The 18,059-nt window shown below is 41.9% G+C and overlaps 1 protein-coding gene across 1 annotated transcript in view; it reads left to right on the forward strand.

Moving 5' to 3' along the window:
• Nucleotides 1-18,059, forward strand: part of LOC105456272 (telomerase-binding protein EST1A-like) — a gene marked incomplete at its 3' end in the record, with an annotated part of 85,637 nt that overhangs the window by 42,978 nt on the left and 24,600 nt on the right. Inside the window, exons 19-24 of the mRNA XM_011700217.1 lie at nucleotides 5,452-5,633; nucleotides 7,402-7,475; nucleotides 12,578-12,690; nucleotides 15,821-15,924; nucleotides 16,190-16,363; nucleotides 16,677-16,880. Of these exons, the coding sequence (XP_011698519.1) occupies nucleotides 5,452-5,633; nucleotides 7,402-7,475; nucleotides 12,578-12,690; nucleotides 15,821-15,924; nucleotides 16,190-16,363; nucleotides 16,677-16,880 (851 nt within the window). The remainder of the gene's footprint in view (nucleotides 1-5,451; nucleotides 5,634-7,401; nucleotides 7,476-12,577; nucleotides 12,691-15,820; nucleotides 15,925-16,189; nucleotides 16,364-16,676; nucleotides 16,881-18,059) is intronic.

Consider the following 18,059-nt stretch of genomic DNA (forward strand, 5'->3'; position numbering starts at 1 on the left):
CAGATTTCGATCTCGAATGAGGCGCGTGTTCGGACCGCCGGAAATTAAGTTAAAAGTTAATGTACGCAATAACGCAGCCGCGGGCAATGAAAGGGGTTAAAGTCGTTGAACCGTTGCCGCGAGGTATGCACTATGTTAATAGTATGGTAATGTGACACGAGCGGGATATTACCGCTGGAAAATGTGCGCGGGCGCGCGTGCGCGCACGCGAGTGCACCGATAAAATGACTAATAAAATGACGATTACGCCGGGCCCGGTCTTAATGAGGAGAACCCATTAATCTACTAGCGTGATTAGTGCGATGTAAACGGCGCGCGCGCGCGAAGGTCGACGGCGAGAATTCACCTATGCCCGATTATTCACGGGCGCGCTCGTACCTCATCACCTTTACCTCCGGGCGGTCCGCGTACGTCGTTCGAAAGGCATTACCACGGGGTCGGTCAGTGCTAAATTCATTGCGCAATGTTGTATCTTTGTACGTTGAAACACGTCGCGACGCGGCCTGTTCGAATCTCAAGCCGCTCGGAATAGAAAGACGTACGTCTGAACAGCGAGAGAAATTCGAACAATTTAATCTTGTGACGCACGGTTTTTTGTTTCTATCAGGTAACTAATTGAGTGTAAAAGCTGCGCGATTATGACTTGATCGTTGAACAATATATTACTCGAACGTGGCAAAACGCGGAGTGTTAATTTTAATAAGGAAACATTAATCTAGATATAATAAGTCCCTGTTGTAAATTATGATATATTCAATAAATGTTATGAAATATATATTGCAATTTATATACATTTTATTTTTTCGGATGACTGATCTGCTTTGAAGCAAATTATTTCAAGATAAAGAATAGGATTACAAATTCTCTCGCGTTGAAAGGAAAGATATTGTTTTCTAATACACGCCAGATATTGTGTCAGAGGAATAAATATTCCGCAATGAAATTCTTGAAATATATCCTACGCGAAATTGTATTAACGTTAAAATAGGTATCGTATTAAATTAAATTGATCCCTCTAGCTAGATATCGATACCTATTTTACGAGTTAATTAACGTCGTGGATGCTCTCTTATCTTAGGCAATACTCGCGAAAAACATATTTCCTTTTGGATTGAAGTCGCAGTATCGTGCGGTATCGTGCGAGTCGCGTAATATCTCTATAATAGCCGTTAACGACTTGGAGGGTACAACGCACGATAAATGCGGGTAGAACGCAGTAGCGGGGATTGAAACGTTAAACCGCAAAACGAGCGGCCGCAGCTGCTCCACGCGTCCGTATATATTCGCGTGCGTGCGGGCGTTTGCGCGCAATTCTGTTTAAATAATACGTAAAACACTCGCGGCCGAGATATTCGCTGCCATTAAAATCATCCTACACTTCGCGCGGACCCCGTTGCTCTTCGCATATTACAGCTACGTTTAACGATACATTACATTCTCTTGCCGGCCATTAAGATATGATTATCCTTAAACAATAGCTCTCTCTCTCGTATTCCCCCTAGCCGTTATTAGAGAGGAACGGGGCGGCAACCGAATTAACGAGTGCGTTCTCTCCATACGCATACCACGGGATTTGCCGGGTTCGACAAAAAAAACCCGTGTTTCATCCGTCAAAGACAACGGTATCGTCGATACTGCTGCCAAGCGATCGGTTATTACCATCCATACCGTTAACCACTTAAGGACCCAACAACTATCAAAACACTGACGAGAGAGAAGAAGGAAAAAAAAAGATCGTTTTCGAATGCTCGAAGAGATATGTAAAAACGGGCACTAAAAACGTAACAAGTCTCTCCACAAAAGGAAATTGGGGAATGCGTAATGGGGAAAGGAGACGTTTAAATACGAATTACGCAATATTACCGTCCGAGGTAATATCTTTTTTTTTTATTTTTCTGCTGAACGTAGGTATTACGTAAACGTACGAAACTAACTCGTAAAAAATTGAGATTCTTTAAAGCAAAGAAGAAGTGGAAACGTAAACCGCGATGCTCTCTTGACGAGCTCGTGAATTATGTGTTGCATTATATTTTGGACGAGCAAGTGTAACTTTTTTTAACGGGGTTTCTATTTCATTTAAAATTAAGGAAGAATATATATCTCGTGAAAACGCAATATCCCGGTGACGCGCCGCGAATCGATTGAATTAGAAGCGCGCGGTGTCTGCTAGAATCGTTAATAATCGAATTAAATCCGCTCGCAGCGATCGCTAACTCGATTCCGTCCGTTTTCGCGACGTTAATATCGGCCCGGGAAACAGGAAGACCGAACTTACCCACCGGCTTCATTAAAAGCGCTTCTCGCTTCGCGCGGGATCTCGTTGTCGCGTTTACCTCATTAGTTAGGGATCTCGATAAGAGGAAGTGTGCGCATCTTTTGCCAAGTTCGTTGGCCTTGGCCAACGCTCGTAAGGGAGTATTATCGCGTAACTCGTATATTTTCGGATAGAAACTTGCCAACATTATTTGTTGCTATCTCGATAGTGTGTTGCATCGATAATGTAATTGCTGTAATATATATTTTCTTTACAATTTTTGCGGCATAGTCAGCAGTTGTGGTGCATCTACTCGCGGATTAACGATCCGTAGTTAGATTTCGCTTTTTTTTTTCGCGCGAAAGACGAGGAAATCGTACGAGTCGACGGCGGGACGATACGCTTGAGTTTTGCTAATGATCGCGGTGGCAATTAGTTAAAGCCTCTCCCTGTAAATCTTCCTCTAACTAATTACCTTTTACACCCCTCCCAATCCCCCGATGAGTAGAAGACCACACGGGCTTTCTCGGGGGCGACCTCGCGGTTAAACGCTAATTATTATCCCTGTCCGCGATAAATTAAACTGCCAGAGTCTACCTTCGAATATGGCTGTTGTGCGTATGCACGACGCTTGATGGAGGATGGCACGGACGTGGCACGGTGCGCTACTCTCCCGCTTGTTAGATTTGTGTTAGCCTTCTATTCTGCCGAGTTAATTCGCGTCACACATACACGCACGCACGCGAAATCACGCCCTTACTATCGCGCGTGAGCGGAATGTTCGGACGTCTTTGGAGTTGCCGCCAACTCTTTTATGGCAAGCGAAAAATAGGGACGACTAATGCATGCGAAGTCCTACCTGTTGTTGTAATTTCCCTATGGCTATAATACACTTTCCTTTTTTGGATTGACGTTTGGCATATGCAAATTTTATTTTAGATTTTTACTGCATACCTAATTTATATGATGATGATAAAAGTAACAGGACTCTCGCGCGAAATTATACATTTTCTATGTCTCAATTTATGTATTATACATACGTGTTTGTATATTGTACCTTTGCATATGCGAATTATTTTACTATCTACTTAATATGAAAAAAAAAATAATAATAAAAGTAACAGGACTCCCGAAATTGTAAATTTTATTTCCTAATTTATGTATTATACATACATATATCTACATGTAATTGTAACGCTTTTTATGTTTTATTTCCAATGTATCCTGTAAGTATATCAAAGAGATCTTTAGCTAACTTTCTTCTTTTTTATAATAAATATCTAAAGAGATAAATACTATAGAGAGGATTTTGTATCTACCTTACTGTACCCACTATACATTATTCGTTTTCCGCGTTTTAAACGCCAGTAGTCACGATAAGTGGCGTTCTTGTACGAATCCATTACACCATCGTTAGCGACGCTCATCTAATTAGCTTCGCTATAGCCCGCTAATAAAGATGCACAAAGCAGCGACGGGACTTTCACCGAAGATATATGATATTCGCGTGAATATTCGTGGTGTCCACAAAGTAGTAGCATCCCGGCAGCTAAGACTGCAGAAAGCAACTGCATAAAATATCATCTCGGAAGTCGACGTTAAAATGTCTGTATGTCGATTATCGAAAATTAGCATGCGAGACAACGGGAAACTCTATTTTTCGACACTTTTTTTTTAATACACGGAAAGAACGATTTTGCTGGAAAGTCTAAAAATTTTGCTGGATACAGATCTGAAAATAATTTTGTTAGAAATTCAAATTGATTACTAGAATATCAAAACGTTTTATAAAAATACTCATCATTTTTGCCAACAAAATTATTTTGATATGTCCAATAAAATTATTTTTAGATCTGTATTCAGCAAAATCGTTCTTCTCATGCGCACCTTCAAGAAATTAAAACAATTACGTTTACAGCGAAATAGCACTTTTTTACGGCTAATTGAGCGGACGAAGTCAGTTAAAGGCTTATCCTCCCTCAAGAACAGGGGACGATATTCGGCCGGCGCTTCCGTTACTGCAAATTAAACTGCTCTCGTAGATGATATCGCCTGACCTTTCCGAGAGAATTGTTTCCCTTTGCTATGGGATCGATTCGTTATATAGTACCGGTGAATGCCCTCCGAGGGTACCATTTCAAGAAACGGTCTAGAAATGACTCGAAGGAAGTAGAGGGAAGTAGAAGGTAGGTGCAGTGGAAGGTTGCGCCGTGACCTTCGCTCCTCTGAATCCGCCGGGAGCCCCGTCCCGTCACGTAGCTTCGATACAACGCGTAATGACAGTCCCGAAGAGAGAAAACGCACGCGGCCGCCGATGGCAAATCCGGTCGCGACGCGGCCGAATAGATTGCTCGCCGATCAGCCATCATCATCATCACCGAAACGTGATCGCTACCGGCATTAACTTACGCGTTTTGCCCCCTCTCCAACGTAACAATCAGCACCAATTTGCCGTCCGGATATTGCCCGCGCGTAGTGGATGCACCCTCGCGCATTCTTTCCCTTCCTTTCACCGCGAGCAGTTGTTCGTAATCAATCGAAATGATGTCTTCAGTGACGATCCTGACGATTTCCGATGATATTCTTATATGAGAGATGAAGTTGTTTCGAGGAAATTTTTCGCTTGAATATGATGATTGTAATATCATAAGTCCCGAGACGTAAATTTTTTTTTATAGGGCATACGTAAGAGAGAGAAATAAAGCCACGGTGTTGATCGAAAGAAAGGATATTATTCTACAGCTATAAAAAATTTAATTATATCTTAACTATACGAAAAGAATGCTTTTGATGGAAGATCTAAAAATTTTGCTGGATGCAGATCTGAAAATAATTGTGGTGAAAACACAAAAATGGTGGGCATTTCTGTAAAAGGTTTTGATATTCTAGCAAACAGTTTGAATTTCCAACACAATTATTTTGATGATCCAAAATTGTTTTCAAATCTGCGTTCAGTAAAATTTTTAGACCTAGCAAAATCGTTCTTTTCATGTATATATATAACCTTAGTTATATCTTAGGTGCCCAACCGTAAAAATTTTAATTATATATTTATAGTTTTAATACGTACAAGGCGATATATATAATATTATTATATTATTTAATATTTTTTCATGAAATTGCGTCATTTTTTAAGTCCATGTAGGTATGTAAATTGACGCGTGAATTTATGTTGCATTATTTTTTATCTTTTGCAGATTCTCAGATGGAGCAAGGTTACAGATCGGAGGTTCAAGAACGGGCGCTCGTCGTGTCGCTACAGATGTTCAGCCTGATCTTAGAGCGCGGTGTGTATCTGCTGAAAGCTCAGCTAGATAGCGAGCAGGAACCGAGGCTGGTGGTCGGCGAGGATCTCCAAGTGCTTCTACCGGCTATTAAGGTACTTCTCCCTCCCCTCCCGCCCTTTTCCCCATCAATACGTATCGGTTGAGCGAAGTCTTAATTGCGTTTCGCGACGCGAATCGGCGAGCGTAAGTCAATTTCCGAGTCGAAACGTTGCCTCGATCACGTCCATCGTCTGTACGCTCGCCATTACGAAATAATTAGATCTGGAGCGCAGCGACGGCCAACCTCTCAACCTTTTTGCTAGTCACATCGTGATATTCTCACGTTTTGGGAGTCATTATACAAATACGCGCATATTCATAAAAAAAAAAAAGAAAATAATTTTCATCCCGCACGTTCTTCGCGTTATTTCATTCGCTGCCGCTTCCCACGGGATAATTTATGGTATAGGCCGCTGGTTGATTATCACTGCGGTCCGGACCGCGACTGCATCAATCTGAAAGACGCCGGGACGTTTTCTTCGTCAACTCGGCAGCTCGATCCGATTCCACTTCCTATCGCTGTCGCAGTCACCGCGCGCCGCACTCGAACGCGCTTAATCACCGGAGAATTTATGGAGCGTCGCGAGAGTTTCTCGCACCCACGCATCCGCCGGTGGCCGATATGTCAGATCCAGAATCCGATCCGATCGCGTCGCGACTTATTACGCAACTCAACGCTCGCAATTAATCCACCTATCGCACGTCATTGTATATGCGCGCACGTCTCATCGATTAATGATCGTTCTGCGATCGAAACCTTGAAGTTATCGATTTCTTAACTCGGTATTAAGCCGTACAAAAGATCGATCGTAAAACGATACGGTAATTTCGCGATTTAGCTACACAACGTCGCAGGAATAAGATCAATAGCCAAGAAGGCGGATGCTTAAAATGAAGTGCTTAAATGTCAGTCTTATGCTAAAAGAGTACGTAGTACAGTCTTGCCGGATCACTGATTGTTGCTGAGTAACTATCGATTTTACGGCATTAAATCGTCGTTAAATAAATATTTTGCTAATATACGTGCCGTGAAATTAGCGCGCGTCTGCACAGTCACTACGTATTTCTCGGCTAACGAGAAAAAGATGTGAAGATGTAAATAAAAAAAAATAAAAAAAAAAAGAAACAATGATTGCTATCGGAATGCGAGCTGATACAAGGAATAATAGCTGGACTCGCGCTTACGACTGAGGTGAGACCATTAATATTGCCGATAAAGTAGACGCGATACAAGGCCGCTGGAATATGTTTCACTTTATGAGGATGGATGGACGTGCTTGATGAAAAAAGCGGGAGTGTCTATAAATAGCGAGATATACTTTCGCGCGTTCTCCGACAGTTAAAAATTTGATAAGACTGTAAATAAAAATCGGCGGAAATAAAAATCTTGGAAGGAGCATCTTCCTCAAATAGGTCGCCGTTATATTAAGGAAGAGAAAATAATCCGAGAATGTCCTCGACTCGAAATAGTTGAAACTTTTGCTCGGCTCCTCTTACATAACTACTATTTAAATGTTTTTATTAATTTTAGTAATCTTTCGCGATGTTATTCTCTTCGGCGCGTAATCTTTTTATTATCAAGAAATAATTGTTTAAAAATACGCTTGCATTTTCTTTTAACGTCAACTTTTCATTACTTCTCTTTGAGTGTAGGTTATAAATTGAAACATTTCGAAAAGTTAATTCTTATTAAAAATGTTGTCATTAAAAGGATTGCCTGCCTAGCAGCATCGACATTTCGACGGACGTTAATCCCTTTTACACATGGTGATTTGAAATTTAACGGACTATAAATTACGACGTTTACGTTTGTTTCTGCAGATCTGGTGCGACTGGATGCTCTGCCACAGCACCATTTGGAATCCTCCGCCGTCTTGCACGGATTACAGAGTCGGGTAAGTTTCTTAATCTTAAACTTAATAAAGGAAATGAGATTTGCCCGTACGCGGCCTTTAGTCACCGTATACAGTGCTCGGCTTGGCGTATCTCTAATCTCTTTATATTGTTTCGCAACATAAATTTCGTTTGGCTTATGCACTGGCCCCTGTCTTGGATTAATTACAACTTTGTTGTGGCGCATGTTAACCGCGCGCGTCGCGAAGTCATACCTTCGGGATTAAAGTTAGACGCCAGCACGTGAAAACGAATGTCGCGTGTAGGATTGTATAGCGTGCAGCAGAAATATTCGATATATCTCGAAGTTGCCGATTCTGCGGTTTTGTGGTTTGTGTGGTTCGAATTGGCCCGCTTGGCTTGCAGCGAGTGCAACGTTTACAGAGGAATTTGCGCTGTATAAAAATTTGCATTTATTGAGGCCAGCGTGCAATGCCGGAGATGATGAATCACGAGAGACTCAAGAGAGGGCTTTAAGAATCCGTTTATTAATAATTGTCACTTGGAATAATTTACACGTATCCTTGTTAGCTATTTGAGCTGAATAATTATTTGCTCGATAATTAAGGTACTTTATTAAACGATAATTAACGAAAAAGATATGATATAATACACACAATAATTCGAACAATTATGTAAATTAAATATAATTTTTTAGCTTTAAATAGATAATTTTAATTTTTTTTTATAGAATATTCAAATTTAAGAATGTATATAATGTGACTAAAAGAATGTTGTACTTAATGATAGCTTTGCAATTAAGCGACTTTGTCGTCCCTATCTTACAGCATTCGGTAAACACTACAGATTCTGAAATCAATCATTTTCGAATACGCCTCGAAGTCTTTCTACGATTTGGTAGATTATTACGAAAGACGATATTAATTTGAAAATAATTGTTATCCGAAACGTCTTTAGCCCCGGGATCGTAGCTGTCGCGCAACGAACGAAGTACAAAACATTTAGCATGTAACGCGGTCGTGCTCACCGACGTCTGGCCTTGGGATAATTTCGATTCTGCGAGCGAGAGAGATCATTAGCGGTGCGAAGATGCTACCGATCATGTCGGGGTCTAATCATATTTGACTAGCGAGATAAATTATAACCAGACTCATCTGAGGACGCCTGAAGCACTCTGACGCTCAAGAATCTTTCACGACTTTTTTTTCGTACGTCTGCGCGATATCTTCGAATTTAAGCTGACGCTACTCTGTTTTTAACGAAGTGACGTGCAAAATCGGCGGGACGGTGCGACAAATCGACAACAAGAGGGTATTAAATACTTCTATACATTTCATTCGATCGGCTGTGCCAGCTTAATAGACGTGAGCGTGTTCCTAGCGAGAGCCGATATCTCACACGAGGGAGGATGGGAGGGAGGGGGAGAGGTGATGGAAGTGAGCGTGGCGTAGGTCACGGTCGACCGCTGCATCGCGCATCGTATCGAGGCTCGATCTCTCTCGCGAGACGCGCGCGCCGTGTGTGCACAGGTTCCCGCGGCACTATTTCTACCACGCTTCTTTCGCATTCGTCGCGAATGCATAAGTTATATACTGTCCCGCTTTAATTATTACCGCATCGGCTCTAATTTCAACGAGGGAAGAGCGCCGGTTTTTCGCGCAACCCTCCCCCTCCCCCCCTCCCTCCCGTGGACGCGCGCGAAACACGATTGGTTCACATTGCGCTTTCGTCGAAACGGATTAATTCTCCTCCGAAGCCGCCGAAGGAAAGAGAGATAGAGACGGAGATTTGTAGGGTGGCTTTCGCCAACTCCGCGCGCGCCGCCATTCGGCCACGGGCATTCGTCGCAGCTGCGCGTAGCGACTATTAATTCAGGTTGACACTTGAGGTGTTTTGAATTATGGCTGTTGTATCGGACTATTAATTTCCCCGCGCGGTGATGCACTCGGCGGATCGCACGCGGTGTGTGAGAAACTCGCGAGTAAAGACGTCGCGACACCCGCGGCGGCCGGACGACGTTCCCGTGGCGCGACACGTGTTCGTGATTGTAATGTCCTCCCGCTCCGTTCCTAATTTATAATTCTTGCACCGCTGCCGCAATTTGATTGACGAATTTTCCGAAAAAGAGGGAAAGAAACGGATCAGCGTGTCGTCACGCAGGTCACTGGCGCAAGATACTAAAGTGTCACGTTAATTTATAGAACTTCCTAAAATATATTGACGGTATTTAGGAAGTTCTATAAATTATCAGTAGAGAGCTAATTAAGAGATAATCGTAAATCGCTGCATCTATGCTGTTTTCTTCTGAAGACAGACATGGAATTTTTGTTTATGCTTTAATGCTGGAATATGTGCAATATTAAAAAGTATCAATGAAAAGAAATGTTATCTATTAGAACGAGTAATTAACATGTTTAATGTGTAATACAATTTCTAATTAAAAAGTCTTAAAAAAAAATTAAATAGTTAAAGTGAATAAGTAATAAAAAGGTGTTTTAAGAAAAAAATTAATATTATGGATTTTAACATGTTAAACATATTGAAATGACGCTTTTGAGAATAGCATTTTACGATTTGTTAATTCAATTTTATCTGATGATTTTCTACCTGCTGAACTTATGGGAATAATGGATTTTTATTTGAGCTTTACCTTTTCGCACGCGCGCGCGAATCTCGTTGGGTCCCCGAATTCTGGCGTGCCCCGTGCTGAGTCACGCCGCTAAATAAGGGACCTTAGAGCACGAGGAAATCCCGATGCCCTGCGATGCTCGAGAGCCCCGCGCGGACCAGCATTTCATAAAGGGGGCCGGGTCTCTCGGCGCGTCTCTCGAATTGATCATACGCAAACGTGAGCGAATACTTTTGGTGCGCGCTTCGTGCGCGCTCGCAGAGAAGATGAGAGAAGCGAAAGAAAGAGAGAGTAGTGCGCCGTTCATCTTATCGACGCACGGCGCGTCGTCGCTTCTCGGCGCGAGTTTCGCTAATGAGATAAAATAAAAGAAGAATAAGAAGCACACAGTAAAAAAGACAGAGATAGAGATAGAAGAGAGAGAGGGGGGGGAGGGGGGGGGATAAGAGCGCGAGAGTCACGCTTGTCCGACTGATGCAATCTACTGTCCATTAAATGAGCCTCAAGGCTCCCTCTTCTCTCTTCCTCTCTTTCTTGCTCTCTGTCTCTCTCTTTCTCTCTCGCGACGTCGGTCTCGAGAAACACGGGATTTTTTTTTGTGTAACCAACAGCTACTATCTGGCTGGAATAGGTTAATCATTGTTGCTCGTTAGCGATTAACAATTACGTGAGTCAAGCGTTTCCTTGGCAAGGACGCCGCGCGCAGCGCGGGATGCGCGATCGCCGATTCTCTCTCGATCTTGATCGTCGTTGCACTTGGAGCGGCGCGCAACGATTCGACGCGGACGCGGACGCGGATTTCGCGACGGCGCGGCGAGAATTCCATGGCAGACCGCGATTAACCGATGACCTTTAACGACATCGGTCGATTAATCGTGCCGGAAACCCCCTTGCACTTTTGCTCTGTCGCACGAAATTAAGCGATCGGTGAAATTCCACCTCGCGATTCTCACGTGTTCGTCTTTGGCGCGTCGTCATCGCGGTCGTGCGTGTGTCATTAAGATTCCGTATGTGCACGTTCGCGCGGCGTTTACACGCGAAAAATTTACGGTCAGGTACGTTCTTTTGTAATTCGAGGCGAGGGCAATAAGTAATGTCGCTTTACTCGGCGAAGAAGCATTAATACACAGAATATAACCGTTATTTCCGGTATTACAATTCTTTTAAATGCTCTTGTTTTGTACAGTGTGAATTTGCGCGATCTTAGAGCCCCGCTATGCGCAACGAAAGAATTAATTGAACGAGCGACTTTGGCTTTACAGTAATACGGAAGTGGCAAATGGAAACGTATGCCCTGCCGCGGGTAGATCATTAATAACGCTGGTGGAACGAGCCGCCGCCGGTCATACGAAGTACATTAAATGTATAAATCCGTGATCTATTATTATTATCGTCCACCGCGCGCATTACGCGCGGGTCCCCCTGCCGCAATAATTTCCAATATGTAATTCTCGACACTGATAATGAATAGTCGCGCGGGGATATATCATATTCGTGCGCCGGAGACCCGCGTCTCCTTTTCACTCCACCTTTTCTCCCGCGCGCGCCACAAATATTCGGGATATAAATTTTATCAGCCGGTCGTTCTTTTAATCGCGCCCCATTCGCGTATCTTCGAATATATGTATCTCACCGTAAATACGCGAAATCGCGCCACGTCCCACGGTCACGCGAAGGCATGCGAAAATTCAACGTGCGTTTCGTGCGGCGACCACGCGGAAGAGCCACGCGAATCTCCGAGAGTATCTCCCGATGCATTTTCGTGCGGCGCATCGAAATCTATACACTGTATTTTTTTTCGGCAAATGGAATTTCATCGGGAGCCTCGGTCACGTCGAACGCGCGGTAATTGTACCCTTGTGACAAGAATTCGTCGCGTGACGAATGATCCAGAACCCAAAAATATTTATCTCGTGTCAAGGTACACGCCAGGTAGAGCCGGTAGCGAAGAAAATCAAGTAGCAATTTACCCGATTATTTCTTTTTTTCATAAGCAAATGTTTAAGCAAGTGTTGTTTGCACAGCCGGTAGCCTCACGAATTCTCGGGCATTTATGCCGTCACTCGTACAAAAACAATAATGAGGAATCTGAAACCCGTAGAAAATTAGTCCCGAATATTATCTCTCGAGTAAAAAGTTCGTCGGCCCCCTCGACGCCAATGTGACGTCAGGCGCAATGTTAGAAAGTAAAAAAAAAAAAAATAATTTGGGGAATTAAAGATCATTATATCGTTTCAGTGTGGCGCACATCATAAATCACTGCTCGATAATTTAATCTTCGAAGCGAGCTAATCGTTCAGAAGGAATTCAACGTTAAACCATATTATTATCGAATTTTTTCCTCGTTCTTACTTTTGAATTATGTATTAGCAGAATGATGGAATTCATCCAAGTCTTGTTAAATCGCGATAGACTTTTATCGTGATGTGGACCTGTGATTCCTTCGGATTTCAACTACTTTTAATGAATATCATCACGAAGACGAGGCTTAACTCGATCTTTTCGTTTGTACAGACCACCGGGAGATGCGTGGAGCAGATTAGCGACAATGGTGAATCTTCTAGAGAAATTAAATTACACCAGGACGACTCTGATTCAAGGCAAAGATACGGAGGATCGCGAAGAAGGTAAGGAAATATTTCGAACTGTTTTCTGCGGAATTTTTGCGCACGACATCGCCGATTGTTTTATCTAAAGAGAAACGTGTTAGAATGAATTAAAAAGTCGCCAGAATCATCATTTATACGCCACATAAAGATTGACGAAAATGGCAGTAATAATTCAATTGTCTTCACATTCTGGTAGTAGAGTTGTTGAAGTTGTACGAAATGTATATTTGATCCAGAAACTAATATATCGAAACATCTGAAAATAGTAACATTATTTGATTTACAAGATTGGAAAAATCAGTTCATTATCACTGTTGGGAAAATTGAAACTTGAATAATTCGAATAAAGATAATTAAAAATGTTAACAAATTTCCTAGCATTATTAGATATAAGAACCATTATTTTTCTAAAGATTTAATTTTTCGATATCTCACTTGACAAAGACATTCCCAAACAGAAAATAAAAATAAAAGTTCTCTAAAAAAGATTTTTATGTTAATTTAATCTTAATATTTTACTGTCTAGAATATCTAAAATATTTTATTTTTAGCGGGAAACTTAAATACATACATCTCGTCTCACCCCGGTAAATTATTAGTAACTAGTACTAATAAAATCCATTACGTATTACTGTATTTCGATGACGACGTTCATTTTTCGATGTTCACGCTGATTAAGCGCGTGTGAACAGCGAGAGAAATGGCAACCGGTCGAAACGCTCGATAGCGATGCGAGCGATTCTCGCGAGCTGACCTGGACCAGACTTAATCGAAAAAGTCGCGTTCCTCGAAGTCGGCGAAGTCGGTGCCCGGTCTGTTGACCCGTAGATAGCTGGCGCGACGGTTGCGTAACGGTGAATACGTTCGACATGACCACTGCAATGCCATTCTCTTGCAGCCGCATTTACTAGCGTATGGCCAATGGTCTTTCAGCGTGCGTGCGAGCCACATCGCCACTATATGCATGCCGCGTGCATGTTATGAATACACAAATTGCATTGCCCCGAAGCCCATTCACGTGCAGACCTCGCCACCGAAGATGACCTGACTCTCTCGCAGATTTTTCGGCGACCACGTCCGCACGAATTTAGCACGTATCGTTTACGATACGTCCAGCCGGAGCGGCGTTAAGTTTTTCAAGCATAAAAATTATGATAATTTATCATTCTAAACTGAACATCCTAGAGATGAACTCTTTAAAATAGCACAGCTAAAATCTTTTTTTTTAGGGGGGGGGGGAGGGAGCTAATTTTAGTTTGAAAAGAATATTACTCGAGAATTAATGGTTCTCAAATATTTAAAGATGATAGCGCCACATTATCTATCGCGAAAATGTTGAGGGTTAGATTCTTATATTCTTCGATACTAAAAAACATTTCATTCTGTCGACTTTGCAACGAATTTACGGTCGATTGTTCGCTATGTAGCAGTTGTCAACGATCATTGGCAGACCGGAACTTCAAGATCGGTTGCGAAATGCGTGCGCTCCTACGCGAGCAGAGCACGGCGAATTTTTCTATTTTTGACAGACACTAGACGTGATCGCGAGTTCGGTCTCGAACTGGGTCTTCGAACGGGTCCGGTCGGCTGGAAACGAGCGTTCCAGTTTCGCGGCGCGTCCTTGCTCGCGGTACACTTACCTCTAAACCGAGTACGTATGTGCGGACGTCAATACGCATTGCTCATAGTGAATATCATTACGCACGTATCGGTGAGAGGTATGGCTGATCACATGGCTGACTAGAATTAATAAGTTTATCAAAGCCATAATCCGATCTCAACCTTTCGTTAACGCCACTGATGTATGCCACCCCGAAATCATTAACGATTAATCGAATTTGTTTGTTATTAACTGTTTTAATTTAAACAATATTTCTGGCTTATTTGCATTTAAAACCGGATTCTAGAAGTAAACGAGTGCGAATGAACACAAATGAATAAACTTATTTCGATGAATGCGAACGGCGCCGATGGTATCCGCAACGCGACAGTAAGTTCGCACTGAAGGAAATTGTTCATTTGCTTTTTTTTGCACGCGCGTTTATATTTACTTAATATATAGCGAATTTGGCTGGACACACCAGTGTGCACTAGTACATTAAAGTCATGACAAATTGACATAAAGATGTGTGTGTTAAACCGCGCAAGAATAAACTTATTTCGATGAGTGCGAATGGCGCCGATAGTATCCGCAACGCGACAGTAAGTTTGCACTGAAGGAAATTGTTTATTCGCTTTTTTTTGCACGCGCGTTATATTTGCTTAATATATAACGAATTTGGTTGGACACACAGTGTGCACTAGTACATTAAAGTCATGACAAATTGGCATAAAGATGTGTGTGTTAAACCGTGCAATTCGTAACATACACGGAGAGAATTTTATTTTAAAATTTACGCTGAAAATCATGTTAATCGTATAATTAATATTCGAAGAATTTTATGTAATTTTCACTATTTTTTTAAATATATACTATAACAATTTTATTGTAGTGCACAATAAAAAAACAGAAATCACATAAAATTTGTCAAAATACTATGCGCGTCCCACGATTAACATGATTTTCAGGGTAAATTTTAAAAGAAAATTCTCTCCGTATACTTTATTGTGCTGTTTGATAAAATATATTATAATTGAAATATTTGCATTTTACTCTTACACTCAGATTATATCACCGTACAACACTTTACACGCGCCAACGACTGTAATATGCACCAGCGCGCACTAGTGCGTCCAACCGAATTCTCTAATAAATTTTTTAGAATATAGATGCAAATTTTCTTTATACGAAAAAATATCCAACAATTACAATTATACAATTTTATTATGAAATGCAATTTTATTGTTGATGATTATCTGCGTTTGTATACTGCATTGTATAATAAAATCTTAATGCCGGACGTGAAAGGCAGCGGATTCGTCAGAATGCAATCACGCACTTTATCAAATTCTAAATCGCGGTGCATAAACGTCTGAGCTCCTTTCGCGATACGCGATACGGATCTTTATGCGTCGGTCGCGTAAATTCAGGGTCTATTCGTATGCTTCCGAAAGAGAATCTGATTTGGCACGAACGTGAAACTTTGTACAAGGTGCTTCGATCCTCGTGCATGAATGATGTATACCGGATTTCTACGTTTTATTTCAGACTTGGAGCTCGTAAAACTACCGGAAGATATCACGCTGGCTGGATTCACTCCTCTCATGTTGAATCCTCAGGATCCTTGCTACGTGGAGAAAACGGAAGACATGGTAATTTACGTTGCGTTACGTCTTCGGTAATTTCACTGATATACGTATCTATGAGACATGTGCTTTTCATTGTTGATTTTATCGTTGCTTATTGTTTTAAGCTCGTTGAACAAACTTCAAACGAGCTTAAAACAGAGTCACCTGTCTCGAGATATTTCAAAGTGCCGGAAGGAGTTTTAAGTATACCAGTGGTTGTACCGGAATATTCGCCCGCGGTCGCACGACTTCCACGGGTTACATGGGTAAACTCGCGACGCGTTTTCAGGAAGTGGCTCAGATGTGCCTCAGGATAAGCAAGATCCTCTTCTTCGGTCAAGTGTTCTTGTGCGGTTTGGAGACACCGGTGCTGAAATTGCAGAAAAGCGAGACCGGCGTCAGCGAATATGTTTCCGTGGTCGAGGCTTCGAGCACGAGTTCGCCGAGTTCGCCGCCGACACAGGTACTGTCGTAAATCTAGTCCCTGCTCCCCCTCTTTCTAAAGAAAACGCATTCAGCGCGCTTGGAGCTCCACAAATCCGATTTTCTGAAAGCAGCAAAAAAAAACGACTGTAGTCTATTTTAAAATTATCTTTAATTAATCTCACATATAACTATAAAAATGAGTATCGCACAAAATATCGCAAAGTTTTTAAAATCATGTAAAGAACAATTACGAAATGTTAAAGCAAAAGAACGGGACTTTCCCTTTTCGGAATTTTCAATTCGTTAAATCCGATCGCATGGTTCATTATTCGAAATTAATTCACTTTCAGAGCGACTCCGAACTCCTGGTAGAGAGTTACAGCGAGGGGGAGGAGGAGTCGATTTCTACGTTGAGAAGATTACCCTCGTGCGGCAGCATGACCGACGATACGACGGCTCCCGTGGCGGCTGTCGAGATAAGGTCGCTGATCGAGAGGAAGGAGGAACTGGAGAGGCGGCAGCGGAAACAAGATCGACATCGACAGCGAGTACAGGTGAGTGCGAAACACCCTATAGCGATACCCTGGCGCGTGTACGCAACCGCGCGGAGATGATCTATCGATTTGTCATCGCGATAAGGCGTTATACTTATTACAACGTTGCTACGTTGTAATGCTCGATTAAAATTACGTATTAACCATTATTGTGCAACGACGTCGATAAATAAAGGGTTAAAGTTTGCAACAGTGTTGCCGCCATCGTCTCAGTACAGAGTTATTTGATTCTCTCTTGTCTGATTTTATTGCAGGCATAGACAATACGTGTCCAAAATTATTTCTGTGTTAATGCGTCGGATAACAAATGCAAGTTTTTTTTCACAATAAAGTATTTAAAGTCCGTTCTTATTTCAAGACTATCTTAAGTAACATCTTAAGATACTAATACACCCCTGTGATTATGACGTCTTAAGATTGTCTTAAATGTGAGAACCGACTATAAATACCGGCCAAAATAGACCATGTCTCGCTATTTTTTAAACGGTATAAATTTACTTTTCAACAACAATATGAATTTTAATGAATTTTAGTAATGAAATTGTTGGTTGGTCGATTCCAAATCGTATAAATATTTTTGTGATTTCACTCACATTCCTTTTTCAGCTATCTTAAATTTTAATAAAACAACATTTACACATGAATATTAGAAAATTTCTATTTTTCTTTATTTTATAATACGTTATGTGTTCTCTAAGATTTTTAGCCAATTTGTCAAATGAAAGATTGAGTAATTGCATCTGTAGATCAATGTGAATTTTATTTAAAATAAATGCAAATGAATTTGTGGCGGTTCGATCGTTCGAAGACGATGCACGCTATGAATGGCGCTCGAACGAGCCCGAGATCGATGAGGAATCTCGCCGCTTCCAAATTTAGCTCGCGCCGTGCGCAGTCTTCCACCGATAGAGACGTCCTCCGCGAATGTCGCCGCCGAATGATTGTCTAACCGCCGCGATACCGGTCTAACCGCCGCCTATATCATTTCCGGAGGCTTCCCGCCCTCCTTCGACCTGTCTAGAGATGCGCACGAGACGAGATAAATCTCGATCTCGTCTCGATCTCGTCTCGAAATCGAGACGAGATTCGAGATCGGGATTACTTATAATATTCGAGATCAATATCGAGATTTACCACATCAAGATCAAGATTATTGAAAATTCTCGTCAAGATCTCATT

The sequence above is a fragment of the Wasmannia auropunctata genome, unplaced genomic scaffold (genome assembly GCF_000956235.1).
Source record: "Wasmannia auropunctata unplaced genomic scaffold, wasmannia.A_1.0 LD335736.1, whole genome shotgun sequence".
NCBI lineage: Eukaryota > Metazoa > Arthropoda > Insecta > Hymenoptera > Formicidae > Wasmannia > Wasmannia auropunctata.